Source organism: Prionailurus viverrinus, chromosome A2 (genome assembly GCF_022837055.1).
Source record: "Prionailurus viverrinus isolate Anna chromosome A2, UM_Priviv_1.0, whole genome shotgun sequence".
In the NCBI taxonomy this organism is placed as follows: domain Eukaryota; kingdom Metazoa; phylum Chordata; class Mammalia; order Carnivora; family Felidae; genus Prionailurus; species Prionailurus viverrinus.
Genome location: NC_062562.1, coordinates 139,193,371 through 139,212,413, shown reverse-complemented (window position 1 = coordinate 139,212,413; position 19,043 = coordinate 139,193,371). Strand labels below are relative to the sequence as shown.

Sequence of the window (19,043 nt, the reverse complement as noted above, 5' to 3'; positions counted from 1 at the left end):
AGGTTTTTCCTCCAACTAATTCAAGGCTCCCCTTTGGTTGTGGTGCCACCCACGAAGCACAGCTGTGGGTCTTCAATGTACTGATTGCTGCAACTTTACAGACATAACAAAGACCCAGCAGAGATTACAGAACCCCAGGGGTAGCTGGGAGATGGTGCTCATGATCGCGTCCTTGGAGATATCTCTAAGAATAAGATAAAGCTGAAAATGAGTTTGGGGAGAATGTAGATTGCTTTTCCTTTAGGCGCATTTGATTTTATTTCCTATTTCGGATCAAATAAAACCACTCATGAGGGCCCTTCTTTTGTCTCTTCTCCTTCCTTCTGCTTTCCTGACCCCACACTCTTCTCGCTTCCCAGGCTTTCCTTAGTCTGACAAGCTCATGGAATTTAAGAGGGGGAAGTCATTTTCTTCCCATCCTCAAGCCCCGATCACGTTTGCAGGTTTTAGAGCAAATATTCTCAAGCCCCCTGAACCTTATCACAGTGTCCGCAGTAGCCTGAAGGATATCCGTAATGAAGAAAATATAAAGTTGACAATCCACAATTGTGAAACACCAAGCAGAAAACAAGGGGAGACCTTGTTCTTTTGAAAAATGTTAAAATAATAGCAAGTCTCTGTCCCCTGGTGCCCAAACAACCAGTTAATTCAGCAATTCAGTCTTAAAATAGTAAGTCCCTACAAAACAACGTAACAGACAGGAAAGAACACTGGAATCATTACGGCAATATCAATACCTAAGCATCATACAATCTACCAAACATTTTTATAGATGCCAGAGACTAGTTTGAGTCTTTGCCAGCAACTTCTCAAGGCCTTCTAAATCCTGGGTTTCCCCTCTACTTCCCGCCTTCCATTCATTATCTGCTAATACCACTTAAACTCTACTTGATGTACTTCACTTTCCTCATCTGCAAATGAGTACCAACCTCCGTCTTACTTTTCATGCTAGTGGAAGGGTTGAAGGAGACTCAGTGAGGATAAAAGCAGTTGAATATACATAGCGCCTCATAAATGTAAAGCGTATTAAATATCTCTTAAAGAAGTTATTGCATAAAAGAACCTCTTGACAGACGCTGGGGTGGCTCAGTCGGTTAAGTGTCTGACCTCATCTCAGGTCATGATCTCATGGTTCATGAGTTTGGAGCCCTGCATCAGGCTCTGTGCTGACAGCTAGGAGCCTGGAGCCTGCTTCGGATTCTGTGTCTCCCTCTCTTTCTCTCTCTGCCTTCTCCTGCTCATGCTCTGTCTGTCAAAGATAAATAAACGTTAAAAAAAAAATTCAACCATGTGATTTCGTAGGGGTTCTGTCAAATTACAAGCGGAATAGGATAAGGTAGTATTTATATAGTAGGGACATTAACACATTTACACATAATCAGTCATTTCTAATATTTCTCTTTCATAAATACTCAGTGTTACAGCAAACGTATTATGAAAGAAAAAGGCCATTGATATCATATATAAAATGGACATACTTTTTAGATTTTGGGTGCTAGATAAAAATTAAGCACTATGTTAACTATGTAACTAAATATGATTTAATTTTACATTTCATTATAATGTTCTATAAATAAATTCACAACTGGGATATACAAAGTTCTCTAGCACGTTACACTCCCTCGTTTTGGCTGAGAAGTTAATGGTCACCATTGTCTAGTCTTAAAACCTTCCATAGCATTCACCTAGGAAATTCCCGAACTCCTCGTTTGCATTTTCCATTTCCATCTTCATTTTCTTCTCTCTGCCTCTCTCTGCCACAAGGCTAGCTGCTAACCTGCCCACCACCAGCCCAGTTTATGATCTCCACTGTCCTCCTAAGCCCTGTAGTCCTCTCTGCACTTCAAAACTGCACACACAGGGATCCCAGGCTTCTGCAGCCAGCCACCACAATAAAATGTGTGCTGGCCAGCCGAGAATCTGAAAGAGCACCAGAGTGAACATGACCCACTCTGCACAGAGAGTCCGGCCTTAAAAAAAAAAAAAAATATATATATATATATATATATATATATATATATATTTATATATTTATATATCTGCCAGAAGTACAGGTAGAATTCAGGTGCTGAGGTGGGGATTGAGAGTCTCCATCCACTGCCTGCCCAGTCACCACATTCAGACCCCCCCAAGAGAGGAGGAGGGGCTACTAAACTCACTTCAGTTAAGTGTCTAATGTCAATCCCATGCAGATAGATATCTGGCTCCTGCCTCTCAGTACTCACAGCCCTGTAGCAACCAGATGATCCAGATTCTTACCAGAAATCCCGTGTCCCCATGAACTGGACAGATGGTTAAGGATGGAAAACCAATATCCTCCCTTTAGGTGCCCCTCCATTTCCAGGGTGGCAAAGGCCAGCTGCAGTGCTTGGTTGAATGGCCACGGGACAGAGGCCCACACCTCACAAACCCAGAGAGACTCTGCCTCATCCTACCCACGTAGGGCACAAAGCCTTAGGATTAATGGAGAAACAAGTGTTAAATATGCAGGCACCACACTCTGCATGAAAAAAACCATCCTGCCTTAAACGAAATTTACACACACAGTTTCCTCACGCACGTTTTTTTGGCTTGGCACCCATTCTGCTTTCTTGCTTACTCGGAGCACTCTTGTGGTGGTTGGTGCTCCATGGCCTCCTCATCTTATCCCTTCAGCTCACTAAGGCCAGTACTAATATACAACCGTGACTCTCCTTGGGGACTACCCTGGGTAACATGTTCCCAGCCTGACTGAGCCCTAGGAAACCTCCTTTCCATGCTTCCCCTCTAGAAGCCTCCACCTGGTCTACCCTGGTCCTGCTCATGCTGCCACATGCTACAATATTACACCAACACATCATAACACAATCTCACAGATTCCCTTCAAAATCTATCTTAGAGCTTTCCAAATTACATACTCACTCTAGAATGCTTAAGTATTCGATGGCCAACTTTTTGCTTTAAAAATCAAAAATTGGCAGGAAATGATAATATCTAGTAATACCACAAAATAAGCACTATCTCCAGAGGAAGGAGTAAGACATCATCTAATACTGCTATCAAATTTTCAGCTCCCTAAACTCTGTAATTCTTCCCTTAGGGGATGGATTATGTTGCAGAATAGCATTTGGCTTTCTTGTATGACTGGCTAGAAAAATGAGTTCCCTTCCTAGAGGTACAGTTTATTCTTAAAGGGTCCAGCAAAGGGTCTCATAGGCCAGACCTACAGAAGAAACCATCTCTTCTAATGTAATAAATTGCTTTGGTCTTTTCAGGAAAGTGAGGACATCTTATAAACTGAGGAAGACCTAGATGGGTTGTTTGGGGAGAAAGAGTTTAAAACTCCAACTGAAAATACAAAAGAAAAATTTAAGGACCAGTGGCACCACAGGAATCCCTAAACTAGACACACAGCATGAATTATACTAGATCCCATTGATCCATTCACTCAACTTATGTGCCAGGCACTGTCTAAACCTGATCCCTGCCCTGATCCAACTGCTAGTAATTCATTAGAAGATTTTGTTTAAATGCTAGACTTCACAGGGGGTAGTTACATCATTATTAATTCTTGGTTACTTTTTCAGGTTTTTTTTCTAAGAATTGTATTGAGGACTATGTGCAATCATTGGAGTATGAGAAATCTTCTCATTTATATCACAGAAAAGGGGCTTCCTTTTAAAATGTCATTATTTTGGGGTGCCTGGGTGGCTCCGTTGGTTGAGCATCCACTCATGATTTTGGCTCAGGTCATGATCCCAGAGTCATGAGATTGAGCCCTGTGTCAGGCTCCACGCTGAGCATGGAGATGCTCTCTCTCTCTCTCTCTCTCTCTCTCTCTCTCTCTCTCTCTCTCCTTCTTCCCCTCTCCCTCACTTAAGCTCTCTCTCTCTAAATACTACTACTATTACCACTACTACTAATAATAAAATGAAATGTCATCATTTTATATTAAAAACAGGAGACAGTTCTAGCTTCCTAAAGTTTCTATTTCTGACAGAATATATTTTCACAAATACATTTTATCTGTTCTCCACCAAACAAGTTTGTTTAAAGCAGACAAAATATTGCTTGAACCATTGTTTCCTTAAAAGAAAAATAATCTGTTTACCTCCTTTTCCCTCATCTTTATCTTCTCCACACAAAAAAAGAAACAAACAAACAAAAAACACACTACCACCACCGCCACAACAAAAACACCTCTGCCCCAAATCTATCCATTTTTAAAATAGCTAATGTAGCGCTAAAATATTTGGACAAGTAAGTTTAGCTTGTGCATATGAAGATTCAGATGTGTTATTAATATTTTCATTGTTTATGAGAGAGAGAGAGAGAATAATAAAGGGAGGAGTGAGGGAAAACCCACTTGAAATCACTTCTGCCCTCTGGGTGTGTCTAGTATGGAAGGTTTCCTGCTCGGTATGAAAGTTGACTTTCTGGTTGATGCTTTGCTAAGGTCAGATAGTCCCTGCACCGCTACAGAAAAGTTAATTTCCTGTTGCATTTTTCCTGAAGCATTTGTGCACTTTGGCTAAATTAATGCTAGATTTTCCACCGGGGAAGAACTAGGCTTAGTGCTGAAACTATCGGAATGCTATTATACTTCTTATTGCTTGTTAAAGAACCAGTGGAACATCAAGAGGAAACTCAGTTGTGACAGTGCAATTTTGGACTCCTGGTGGAATGCTGAAACATAACTGTACAACTTGACATTTGTAAACGACATCATACTGTAACTTTTTAATGAAAACAGGAGTATTGCCGGTACACTTTTGTTGTCGATATGCATTCTTTTCCCTCAAGAGATGCTAAATGTAGTGAGAATATTTTCATGGCAGTATCCTTTGGGATGTGTTAAGTTAATTGAACATGGGGGCTATTTGGCTAAGTGGCTGTAATGCGGTGGTGGCCTATGTAAGGCAAACCAAAATCTAAGCCTGTAAGTCCCTCAAGGTTAGGAAATCAAAACCTAAGGACAACCAATCACAAACAGCCAACTAGGTTTCAAGCTTCAGCCAATCAATAATTGCCTTAGTTTAGGGTGCCCGGGTAGTTCAGTCAGTTAAGCATCTGACTTGATTTCAGCTCAGGTCATGACCTCATGATTCCTGGGTTTGGCGCCCCCCCCCCCCCCCATCCCGTTGGGCTCCACACTAACAGTGCAGAGCCTGCTTGGGATTCTCTCTCTCCCTCTCTCTCTGCCCCTCCACACTCATCCTCTTTTTCTTAAAATAAATACACAAACAAACAGCAATTGCCTTACCTTGCCTGTGCCTTTTCCTGACAGGAAAACACTCTCAGCCACTTCCGGTTTGGCGCTGCCTCATTAGAATCCATTTTTGCTCAAATGAACTCTTAAAATTCTCAATATATCTTGGTTTATCTTTTTTTTTCATTCGGTTTAGTGTACTTTTTTAATTTATTTTTTTGAGAGAACATGCCTGTGCAGATGGGGGGTTTGGGTGAAAGAAAGATAGAGAATCCCAAGCAGGCTCCACACACATGAGGGAGGGTCACAATCCCAGGACTGTGAGATTATGACCTGAGCCCAAATCAAGAGTCCTAACGCTCAATCAACTGAACCACGCAGGCACCTCCCCCTCAGTTTATCTGTTAACAGAAGTGATAATGTTTATTCCCCTGTCTTTTATCATTTCAATGTTTTTCGAAACATTCTGAGCTATCGTGTCTAACCTGCTCCCATGACATCTTTGTAGCAGATATTTCCATCTTTATGCCACATGATATAAAAAGAAACCAAAGAAGTCACTTGTCCATGGTCACTCAACTCTTCAGCATTGGAACTCAGTCCTCATTAGCTCTGGGTTTTTTTCAAGTTTTTATTTAGATTTGAGTTAGTTAACATATAGGGTAATACTGGTTGCAGGAGTAGAATTTAGTGATTCATCACCTACATATAACACCCAGTGCTCATCCCAACAAGTGCCCTCCTTAATAACCATTAGTTATTTTTTCAGTTCTTTTTCTCTCTCACCTGGGGAGAAAGTGAGCAGAGAATAGTACGATCTGCCTCAGATACACTGATCTTTAACTAGCACATCACCACCCCAACACGGTCCACTTTTCCTTATGTCAAAAGGAAGAAACACCAGGTCCCTGGAGCAATATCACTATTTAACAAATTCTCTTTTCTCCCTATAGATTATTCGCTCTCGTGAGGCCTTTCCCTTGCCTGAATCTCCCATCCTGAATTGGTCACTTTTCCCAGATCACTCTCTGAGGTGTAGTCAGAATATACTTAGGACAGCAGATACAAACTTTGATTTGCCAAAAATCAGCTGTGAGGTGTGTTATGAGAAATTGGTTTTGAAAAGAATTAAAATGTCAAAATCTGTGCATAATTCACACTTCATGAACCAGGGAAGATGTGCTGCATTCCTACTACTTGCAGCCCAACACTTTCTTGAGCAGGAGAGGCAGGAAGTATTGTTCGTGTATCCCTAGAAAACCAGTGGAATGTGCTTGCATCTGACTCATCTAGAGGTATCAAAGAGAAACTTTGAAGGCTGCTAGCATAGAACATGATACTTTAAATATTTGCTTACGTAGAATATAATGAGGAAAGCACATAGGCTGAAGGCCAAATGTAGGAACTACATACGTGTGTTCTGGAAATACATATATATATAATATAAGCCATTTAAAGTGCTTGTTTTTAAGGTCAGAGCTTAAATCCAACTTCTTGGGTCAGGAAAAACACCAACATTTACTGACACAAACCTTGGTCAGCCACCATGTGTTTTCAGACACACATTCAATTCTCACACATCAGGCTTAGTTAGCTCCATTCTTTCAGTGAGAAAAATGGAGAGCTTAGAAATCGAGGTAAAATTTGCCTATGACCTATACTAGTAAATGACACAGTTGGAATTTGAACCACTGTGTGCCAAAGCCCATGTCTGTTCCACAATACACCTATGCTCTGTTAGACTTCTTATTCAACCTACTTACCGGGTTTGAGGTCAGAAGCCTTGACAGAGATAGTTAGGTAGATTCCCACCAATATGCAGGGTGTTGGAGCCTCCCCTTAGCAAGTTGCTCTGATTGGGATGCATTCTAAGCAAACCGAGAGGGGTCCATTGAGAGTCCCCCAGTCAGGATTAGAGATACCAAATGTAGTTATATTTCGGAACACATGATTGGGCCCATTCTGCTTTTCGAAGTCCATGTGTTCTTCTTTATGATTATTTTGTTTCATCTATTATTTTGGGTCTTAAGTGAATTAGCCTTCCTTAGCAAATTTAACTGAAAGTTAAATAACTTTTTTCATTAAGATACTTATATATGACAAAACCTCAATTTATATCTTATTATTATATTCCTTTTCAACCCTGTACATAAGTCTAGATGTTTAGTTTTACATTTTTAGCAAGTCTCTGGAAAGTGCAAACATTGCCAAAGTACTATTTACCATGCAAATTTCCAACTTCAGTATAGTTTTTGTTAGAGAACATAAATCCTGTTTTAGAAAATGAGCTCATCCTTTTAGCGAGAATGGCTCCTTAGAAAAAAAATGTCCAAAGGAAAAAAAAAAAAAAAAGAAACATGTCCAAAGGAAACCAAAGGGAAAAATGAAACCAAACATTCCTTTCACCCCAAAAGGCCACAGACTCCAAGTTGATAACAGGAAGCACTTTTTACAATGTGAGTGTATCTAGCGGTTTCCATTTCAGAGAGTTTATGTGAGTTTCCAATTCCATTAGAAAAAGAAACAGAATTGCTTAGAGGGAGAAAGAAGCAGAAACTATTGCCACTATCTTTAAAAAACAAGAGAGAATGACACCCATAAACTGATTAATTCTTTGATTCATAGGAAATTTAACATAACTTGCTTAAATACGAGCTTCATCAAGACTTCATTAAAATTTATCCAACATAAGCAAATTTGAATTTGTTTAAAATTATCTCAGTATGAACCATTTTTCACCCATGTGCATATTTCATTATAAAAATCTAACATAGCTCTAATCAACTATCTCAAAGAAATCCGCAGGCATTAAATGCTCATCAGGCAGCCTAACTAGTTCCATGAAAGTCACATACCTGTTAGTATGCTGACATCATCTCCCAAGAGCCTCCTGTGCATAGACCTCTGTATTTAGATTCCTATCAGCATACTTTAAAAATATTTACCTTCAGATATGCTTGAAATATAAAATATAAAAACATAAATGGAAAAGCTCAATTTTTAGTAGAATTAATTTGTTAAAAAATAGAAAGAGAGGTTAGATGATGGTGACTCAGAAGCCAAGAGAGATAGGAAGTAATCAGAAAGGCACAGTGGTTGGGAAAGGATGCACTCCTTCTCCTTCTCCTTCTCCCCCTTCTCCTCCTTCTCCTTCTTTCTTAAACATGGTAGATACCGGAGATCTTCTTACAGGATAAAGATCCCAATGAGACAAATGAGCTGAAGAGAACAGGAGAAATGGATGATAACTGAAGCACACTCAATGTAGCAAGATGGCAGATGATCAGCATTAGTCGCAGGTTTAAGAACAGATGGTACAGAAAGGGGTTCGAGGGATACTGGCACAAGAAAAAGATGGGGTGCTGGATCTGAAAGCTCAACAAAAATTAAAAAGAGATGGAGGGACTTCCTCTCCTTTTCTCATCTCTGCTTTAAAGTAGGCTTTCTCTGATCCTCACAGTCATCGTTCATCCATTCATTTATTCACTGACAAGATATTTACTCAGGGTTCACTACATGCCAGATACTGTTTTGGCATTGGGGCCATATGCAGTAAACACTTTAAATCATGGACTTGCCCATAAGGAGCTTATACTGTATGTAGAGAGAAAGACAACATATAAATATATATATTTGTTCACAGTCCAAAATCTTCACCTCTTTCCTGTACTCCCCATCCAACTCATCTCTCCACATCCTCAACTATAGCATGTCATTAATCCCAGAATCTTAAATTAGAAAAAAAAAAAAAAAAAAGGAAAGACTCAGCCGGAACCAAAGACCTTGCCTACAGATAAATAGGCCTGACTCTGACTGACATATCCGCTTCCCCAAGTCCTGTCTTGATTGTAAAGGCTCATTTTAGTGTGGAAAGGCAACAGCTTAGATGCTGGAGGAGAGGGAGAGAAACTCAACAAGGCTTTCATCTCAGAGACTCCTCACCCAGGTACTCATGTTCACCGCAGCCATTATTTATTGCTCACCTCCTTTGTGAAGGCCAAACGGCAGAGGCTGTGAGGACTACGGGGATGAGTAAATCCTCAAGGAAATTATATAATAGTTAATATTTATTGAGCACTTTCTATGTGTCAACCACATAAGTGCTTCACAAGATTTATCTCATTTAAGCCTCATGTTAGCCTTGTAAGGTAGGTGATAAGATATCCCTTTTAGGTGAGAAAAATGAAATCCTAGAGAGACCAAGAAATGTGCCCAAGGTAGCAAGGTAACAAGTGCTATTAATTTGACTCCAGAGCTCATGTGCTGAACTGTTCTGCCTCTTCAATTTTATTAGTTTCCTAGGCCTACCGTAACAAAGTACTACACAAACGTGGCTTAAAATAACAGAAACACATTGTCTCACAATTCTGGAGGCTAGGTGCCTGAATCAAGGTTTCATCCATGCCATGCTGCCTCTGAAAACTGTAGGGGAATTCTTCCTTGTTTCTTTCTACCTTCTGCTGGTTTGCCAGCAATCTTTGGGGTTTCTTGTTTTGCAGCTGCACAACTTCAATCTCTGTCTTCATCATTACACGGCATGCTTCCCGTGTGTCTCCATCTTCATTTGACTATCCTCATATAATGCCAGTCATATTGGATTAGGGGCCCACGATGCTCCAGTATGACCTCATATTAACTAATTATATCTATGACAACCATATTTCTGAATAAGGTCACATTCTGGGGTACTGGGATTAGGATTTCAACATATCTTTTTTGAGGGGAATGCGATTCAACCCATAATGCCAACGAATGGAGAGAGTGTATGGAAATAGAATGGAGGATATATGGAAATAGAATGGATATAGTATATGGAAATAGAATGAAGAGATCATATGAAAATAGAATGGAGAATATATGGAAATAGAATGGAGATAGTATATGGAAATAGGATGGTGATAGTATACAAGAATAAAATGGATATAGTATACGAGAATGGAATAAATATAGTATACGAGAATAGAATGGAGAGTATATGGAAATAGAATGGAGATAGTACACAAGAATAGAATGGATATGGTATACAGAAATAGAATGGCGAGTATATGGAAATAGAATGGAGATAGTATATGGAAGCAGAATGGAAAGATTATATGAAAATAGAAGGGAGAGAGTATATGGAAATAGAATGGAGTATACAGAAATAGAATGGAGCTAGTATAGCAAAATAGGATGGATATAGCTAAAAAAGCACAGGTCTCAGTCCAAACCTGTCATCGTTATCAACTCCATTTGTTACTCTGAGAGGCACTTTCTTTCCGCAAGTTTCATTTTTCTCACTTAGAAGACGACCTCAAATCTAATGATCTCTAACTTGTTTCCAGTTCTAACAGTCTTATGTTTCTTCATTTCTAAATAATTATATTGAAAAATAAGTTTTATTAGGGATTCTTAAGCACATACATCAAGTCATAGAGACAAGGCGTGCCACCAGGAGGAGGTGAAATTCCAGTTTCCAGAATGCTTTAGGAATGATTGTGAAGATTTCTAGAGGTATTGATTGGGGCAGACTCACTGGAGAGGACTCCAGACAAAGACGGAGATGGTGGCATTTGGTTAACTAGGGTAAGGCTGGCTTATGCATTACAAATAAAAGCAGAGTGGAACATAAGGCCATAAAAGCATGTTAGGACATACTAAGAGTGAGAGGGATAGATTCTACTCAATTTAGTGGGTTCAATACAACAACTCCTGAAGGCTACTGAGGAGAGAGATCATAGGAGTTGTACGCAAATGGCCTAGAATATCCAGTAGATTGAAGGGGAACCATTTACATTACTAAAATAGTCTAGGTTAGTGGCAGTGGGGATACAGCATTAAGATTGTGAAGGTAAACTCTAAGATTTTGGAAAATTAATTAGTTATTATCTGGATTCATTTGGGGGCTTGGAAAAAGTCATTATATACCAGTAATACAGTCTTGTGCTAAGGTGATATTTACTAAAATTACTTAGTATAATAAAGGGCCAAATGTGCATCATGGTCTCCAGAGAGAAATCAGAAGTCAGATTTGGAAAAGGAATAGTATGTGTAAAGGCAGTCTATAAACCACAAACGGGACATCTAGGAATGGGCCAGAGGCCAGGGAAATGGAGAAAAGACTGGGAAACAATATAGAAATTGAGCTAGCTTGAAACAAAGGGTTCGGAATAAGGGTTGTGAACAAGGCAAGAGTGTGTGGCCTTTACACAACAGTATAAATAGAGTTAATACTGCTGAATTGTATACTTAAAAATGATGAAGAAGGTAAATTTTATATTTTGTGGGATTTTTTACCACAATGAATTTTTTTTAAAGGTAACAATTAAAAAAAAGAAAATAGGGAAACCTGAAAAGTCTTGTGGCCTTTCTAATTAGGAGCTGGCCATGTGGATCAGTGATAGGCCGACAGATTTAGTAAGGAGTCAGGCCAATGGATTAGGTGAGGGGCAAGGTATAGAGAAAGAGTAAGTAGTTTCAAATGTAACTCTAAAGAGGTTTAAAATCTATTCATTGAGGAGAATAGGGATTGGAGGAGTCCTTTTCACAGGAACAGAGAGGCCAAGAGGAATCATTGATTTGGGCATAAAAATTGTGAAAGAAAAATATCTGAGTTTAAACAGTTTTTATTACTCCTCAATAAAAGCAAGAAATTGGATTTCTAGATCTGGGGGTTCAAGAGTGAGATCCAAGCTAAGAATATACCTATAGGTTATCTTTACAGATTGAAAATTAACAGTACATAAAGTTGACATAATCACCAAGGGAAGGTACAAAACAAGACAACTGAAAGCTCAAATACACTAACTTTGGCATCAGAGGAAATGGATCCTGAAAAGAGACCACCAGTTATCCACAGAGGTCAGAGAATAATCCCACTGTGACATGGAATTCAAAAGGGAAGTTTCAAGATAGAGTTGTTGGCCAATAGTGTAAAATGCTTCAGAGAAGAAGGATGTAGACTGGAAATAAATCATTTCATCTGGTAGTCAAGGGGTCAGTGAAGACAAATTTCAGGAATGGGTGGGGTGGCCAGGAAGTGAATCCAAGGAGAACCAGCCATAGTTTCTCTGAGGGAAAGGAGAGAAGGAGCACACTGGGTTCAGTGAATTGCCAGGTACAAAGAAGGCTTATTGTTATCAGTTATGAGTATGTTTACTGGCAGAAGGCATGGTCCACTGGAAAGGTTTGAAATGGCAATATTGTAACTAACAGAGAATAACTCTGGAATCCCTCTGGAAAAGGTTGAGAGGAGGTGTTCAACACAAGAAGAAAATAAGATTTGGCAAAGAAGAGGCATTGGGAAACAGCCTTGCAGCTGGATCTCCTTTCCTTCATTTCTACCCCCTCCAGTCCATTCTGCAATATATGTTCTGGAGCATTCTCTACAACATAAATCTATTTATGCCACTTTTTGCTTACCACTCTTCAGGGGTCCCCTGTTGCCTTCACGATAAAATCCAGACTCCTTATCATGACCACATTCCCACATCTAGACTCTGCTGAATTTTCTACCTTATTTATTTGCCTTTCTGCTCTGCTCCCCTATCACAGTGCACACACACACACACACACACACACACACACACACCCCACATAGTGAATACATTGAATCCTCCAAATCTACCACACCATTCAATTTCTTCTTTGCATATCTGGCATTATCTGCTTATGATACATTTCTCTTTCTCCACCCTTTCTAGCTCCTTCTCATCTTTCAAAATGTTCCAGTAAAGTTATGGATTCCCTAGCATTTATTTAATTACTTGTCTGTCTCACAGTGCCCTTTATTTCTGTGTCACCAGCGACTAGCACAGAGTCTGGCACCAATAAACTGCTCGATAAATAGTCACTGTAGGAATGAAGAAAATGAAAGAATGAATGAACAAAACGGATTAGGGTGACAAAGGGTAAAGATGAAGCGAGAATTTTTTTTCAGTTGGAGAAGAGAGTTCTCAGTGAGATAATTACAAACATTTCACTTAAAGAGAGCGATGCCATTTCCCAAGAGTAAGAGCACATTTCAACGTTTTCTGTGACTTTTAGAAGGCAAAATTAGCATAACTATTGTATCAGCTGCCAGATCACCATGCCTCACATACCCCTCCAGTGACATTACTCCTGCCATGTTGTTGTGGTAAGTGATGGACACTGTTTTTATCACCTTGGTCACCACAGACCTGAGAGTGTTCCTATGCACAATACTGCTTGAAAAGGAGGAGTGGGGAGCAGTACTGCCCCCACTGAGGCCCCAGCTTCCCCAGTGGCCACCCCGAGAGTCCAAGTAACACTACGTTGTAGCAGCTTGCAACAACTCTAATCAGTGAAAGACAGAAGAAGGGAAAAGCCAGGAGGTAAACGGCTTGCCCCTCCTGACCTTCCCCACAATACCTGTTCTGAGATGCAGCGTTTCCTCCAGACTGTCTGATTATGTCTCCCATAAACGCACCCATTTGTTTCTCTCCCTATTCCTTCCCCTACCTACTCTTGTGTCCCTAGGATCGCAACATCCAATAAAGTGTTAGCTTGCAAGTGTTTGTCTTAGGTTCTGTTTATAGAAAACCTGGGCTGGGGCGCCTGGGTGGTGCAGTCGGTTAAGCGTCCGACTTCAGCCAGGTCACGATCTCGCGGTCCGTGAGTTCGAGCCCCGCGTCGGGCTCTGGGCTGATGGCTCAGAGCCTGGAGCCTGTTTCCGATTCTGTGTCTCCCTCTCTCTCTGCCCCTCCCCCGTTCATGCTCTGTCTCTCTCTGTCCCAAAAATAAATAAACGTTGAAAAAAAAATTAAATAAAATAAAATAAAAAAAAAAAGAAAACCTGGGCTAAACAATCCATTTTTAGAAATTTTCCAATGTTAAAAATAAGGTATTATTAGAGACACAAATAAATTACACAAAGTATATTTGTATGAAAACATTCAATTATTTGCATTGGATTATGATTGGATCCTGGGAAGAGTAGTTGTAGAGAGCAGTCACTGAAGGAGAATGGAGAATCCAAAAGAAATGGAGAATAACTAGTCAAGCAACAAAGAACTAGAAATTCTCCATCTGGAACACCAACAGGAGATAATCAGTAACACATGGCTACGGTGAGTATAAACATATTCTCCAAATAGTAAAGTTTCCATTAAAGGAGCACACGCTAATGATCTATACTGAGCATATTTTTTTTCATTGTGTCTGCTTATAATTTAATGTGTTTCTTATGTTGTGAAATATTAAAGGGTTAGATTCCAAAAAAATAAATAAATCTACTGAGTGATCTACTTCAGTGAAGACAAATGAAGTTGTCTTTGGTTTAGACATTAAATTGAAACAGTTTTAAAACATAGCAGATTATCAGCCCAAATTCAAACTAATGTTGGGAGGAAACCCAGAAGAAATGTCAAAAGTACAGCTGCTTAGCAAGGTCCTTTTGGAAAGTTCAGATGGAAAAAAAGAATTAAAATTTGGCCAGAAGAGGGAGAGTACTCCCTCACTACGGAAAGTTGGCATATACTAGACTATGATCTCAATCTGTATTGAAAACAGTTTTAGACAGTGAACCAGGTCCCAGTTGTAAAGGTGTAAAGGGCACAGTCTGTCACCCATCTTTAAATATTTGCTACCGCAGAACCCTCTATGACTTGGCTGACAGGTACAAAAGGTCTTCTCTTAGAAAGAACTGCAACCAAAAGACTGGGAAATAGTTACTGCTTATTCGATTCGAGAAACTATGAAAACTGTGATTCGAGAAATACACTGTGAGTGTATTTTAGTTTCTGAATGTTTATCCCATATAGACACTACAGCATTCACAGTAGCTTTTTCAAATGTCCTTGCATGGATCCTTTCATTCAGATTTTGTTTTCCTTTTTCAGATTTATAATTCCAAACCCAACTTACACTTCCTGGAAGGGCAAATAAAGTTTAAATGCATTGCTTTTTAAGCACTTTGTCTATTTGCTTCTTAATATTTCTTTAGGTTTGAATATCTGAAGGACCATGATTTTTCCCAGACTGTTGTGCATATGCATATGAACAATATCTTGTGTGCAATGCCTGCCTTTGGTGGTCATCTTAAAAATCCAAATACTTCCTGGAACCCATGAACCTTAGATCACAATCAGCTATTTTAAGTAACTTTTAAAATCTCTTTAAAATGGATGGATACCAGTAAGGGAAAGCCCTAGAAAAGTGAACATTTTGGCTTGTAAATAAAAGTAATAACAAAACCCCAAATTTCTAGATAGAAACAATGCTTCTTCTATAAAATGCCCAAAAGCTGTGTTTTAGGTCTTGAGGAAAATCTGTGTAAGCATGCCATCAGTTTTTTAATGAACTTCATAAGGTAGCTCTTTTTGAGAATGATCTATATATTGACCCCAAAGACATTTGTTTCTTCACTTTATCTTCAAGAATGTTTAATCTTCAAAACTGGATTATTATTTGATTCTTGTTTTGGAACACGTATCGCAAGAAGAACTAAGTTATATCTGGTTTTAACTAACTTCCACATGATTCTTCTAGTTTCCTTTCTATCTCTAATAAAAACTGGATCTAAACCAAAGGCTGACACAAGTTAAAAATAGAGATACATGGCAAATGTTTGGAAATTCAGTTATCATATCCACCAGGCTTCTGAACTATGATTGTGAATTAAGAATCCTGCTTATGGTTAAAATATTTAAGACTGTGAACCATTTGTGGAAAAAATCATGTGATTGGCATTTTTGTGTATGTCAAGAAAATTCTGGAGTGAATGCTTTACACGACCAGCCAATAAGTTTCAGATGGTTTGTAAGTAGCAGGAGAACCAAAGCTGAAACGGAATTCTCTGTGCCAGTCTACAAATAACAGTTAACATATGCCCATGTTACAGGCAAAGGCAGGAGTCACGTAAAGTCAAGCAGGGAGTAAGAAGGGCTGTGAGTTAATGAATGAAAACCGTTTCGTCCACAATTCTTAGCAAAACTTGTATGTACTTAAAGAGCAAAACCATCTCAATTATTTTTAAAGAAACTATATGTGTTAACATTGGAAAAAAACCCAAGAAGTGACTTTCCAAGTCACAGGTTACACCCATTAGAAATTCAATGTATTCAAAAAATGCCAAAAAAAAAAAAAAAAAAGTGGGGCGCCTGGGTGGCGCAGTCGGTTAAGCGTCCGACTTCAGCCAGGTCACGATCTCGCAGCCCGTGAGTTCGAGCCCCGCGTCAGGCTCTGGGCTGATGGCTCAGAGCCTGGAGCCTGTTTCCGATTCTGTGTCTCCCTCTCTCTCTGCCCCTCCCCCATTCATGCTCTGTCTCTCTCTGTCCCAAAAATAAATAAACGTTGAAAAAAAAATTAAAAAAAAAAAAAAAAGAAAAAAAAGAAAAAAGAAGAAAACATACACATTCTTCCCTGACTTCAGAACCTTTAATAATTGATTCACACTTGCCAGTTGAAGTTCCATCCAGAAGTGTTTCTAGTGATACTATATTTCTTGGTCAAGATGTTTCTTGACTGATAAGCTAAGTCACTCAAGCGTTAAAAATTTTTTTTGTTGTAGTCTAATATTATTTTGTATTTCATTGAGTTCTCACAGTTGTTTTTTCATGAATTGTTATTAGAGCTTTGAACTTACTTCGATTTAAGCACCAGTCCTGTGGCAGGAACCAGGTGGAGATACCATGTCACATGCTAGCCCTGTGGCCTGCCTAAACATCTTTGAATGTCAGTCATCGTAACTGAGAAATGATGACCGTCACAACTCCCTTACCTGCCTCACAGGGTTTGAAAAGTCTGAGAAGAAATACATAAGGGAGTTTTTGAAACAAGATGGTAGCACTGTTGGAGTTATTAGCAATAATGGCAGGAGCAGCGTATATTCAACAGGAAATTCTGCTCCCAACAATAACCACAGTCATAGGCTCTACCTAAATCTACTGCAGGTATAAGAAAGCACTTAAAGATCCCTAAATTATCTTGCTATACCTCTTGCTGTAGCACAGAAATCAGTAGCTTTGCCACTATGGATTTTTGCGTGTGTTTTTTTTCTATTTTTTCTTTTTTAGGTTGGATTATATTAAAGGTCATCATTTCACTGACAGGCATAAACAGAGTGGTATGTTAAAATAGAAATCTGTGGGGTTTTGTGTGTGTGTGTGTTTTGTGTTCATTCCAACACTTAACAAAATTAGTAAAGTTAATTAAAATAGTTTAAGTGTAGAATAATCAATATTTCCCAAATTCTGTAAACAATAAAATTCAGGGCATCAGTTCTTTTGAGGAAAGGTATTATACTATTCTTTTAAATGGTTCAGAAATAAATATGTTGCTTTAGAAATGCATTCACCAAGGAAAAATCGATTCAATCAATTATAAAATGGAATTCTGGAATATCTTTGAGTCTGGAATGGTCTGGTCACTCATACTGACTACCTTGAGGAAACACTCAATGTTGACCAAATGTTATGAATCTGTATGTCTCTGAACTGTAAATCTTCAGATCTCTTAGAATCCTAATATTTTAGAAAGAATTTACACCACGCCAACGTCCTCCAAATTGTCTATTTCATTCAGCTGAAATGAAGTACAATTCTAGGAGACAAAATAATGGCCAGGACTTTCTGGAAGTAAACAGAAGTTGAAGCTAACTGTCATAAGGTCACTCTCTGGGCGGCTATACTCTGTATCCCTTTCAGACCTCTTGGAAGTTAATTTTAGTTTTACGGAAAGGACAGAGAGAGGCAGACTGCTATCTTTGCAGAAAATGTCAAGGTTAAGCTTATGACCACCTTACCTTTCTGATTTCCTGCGCATTACTGGGGAGAAGGAAGCACTGTTTGTCCAGGGAGAGTCCTTTCTTACATCTGCTTGCTTGGGTTTTGGTGGGTGCGTTTGGGGCAGCCCCAGGGTCAGCGGCTGTGAGCTTCCTCGTCCCTCGGAGTGTCAGGGTCTGGTAGAAGAGACAGATTGCCACCACCAAGCCCACCAAGAAGGGCCGGGGGCAAAATCGCCGACGACAAGGGAACACTGGACGACAGACCATGACCAGCTCAGCTTCACTTGGCCCCCGTCCACGTTGCCGGAAAAGTCATAGCAGCTCTTTTTGGTCAGCATGAAAAAATACAAATCAGTCTTTAAATCAAGCTTGCTCCATCCCCGCTTAAGAACTTTCCGAAGGATCATGCCAAAGAATCATAGGTCCCCAAAGTCTGAGGCGGTTAATAAGATCCCTTCCATGGATGACAGTGAAAAGTGGCTGGCCTGGGTTAAAAAAAGACATCAAAATAATAATAGTGGTAACTAATAACCTGAGCGTATCCCCAGGCTGCCAAACTTTTGCTTCCGGTGATGCCTTATTTTCACAACATCCTTAAACTCGCAGCAAAGACTTTACAGGAAAAGAGAAAACAATACCAAAGTAAATCTGGAGTCTGGAAACAGCGCTGAAGAGCTCAATAGGTTAAAACCAAAAGTGCCTGTTGCACCGCGGGATGCAGGCCAGCTTGCCCGAGCAGTTCCTCATTCTCCTCCGCTTTTAGAGCAGTCCTGCTTCCAGCCTTTCATGGTTCTTCACTGCTTCCCTTCATTCCGTTTTAAATTGCCACTTTCCTGTAAGCATTCACGGCTTTTCACATAAAAAGGGAATGCACGGTTTGAATGGACATGGTTACTGCTAGGGTTTTGCTTGTATTTGTTTCATTCCGCTTCAAGTTCAAAGTTCTGTGTACTTACTCAGTTTTCATCCTTTCAGCCACACACACACACACACACACACACACACACACACACACACACAAAAGAAGAAGAAAAAGTTTCCACGCTCCCCTAATGGATAGCTAATCAAAACCACTCGGAAGGAAACACCCAGTCGTGTGACTCCAATTCATCTCCCACATGCGGACGCACG

General features: G+C 39.6%; 1 protein-coding gene across 6 annotated transcripts in view; it reads right to left on the bottom strand.

Moving 5' to 3' along the window:
* CPED1 (cadherin like and PC-esterase domain containing 1) overlaps positions 1 to 19,043 on the bottom strand; it is a 268,599-nt gene extending 249,556 nt beyond the window's left edge. For 2 of the 6 annotated variants that reach the window (XM_047849266.1, XM_047849267.1), the window contains exon 1: positions 17,931 to 19,040. In XM_047849266.1, the coding sequence (XP_047705222.1) occupies positions 17,931 to 18,179 (249 nt within the window). In that variant the 5' untranslated portion in view covers positions 18,180 to 19,040. Of the gene's footprint in view, positions 1 to 17,930 lie in introns of all 6 variants that reach the window. The other 4 variants (XR_007150228.1, XM_047849268.1, XM_047849265.1 and 1 more) reach the window with 4 other exon arrangements.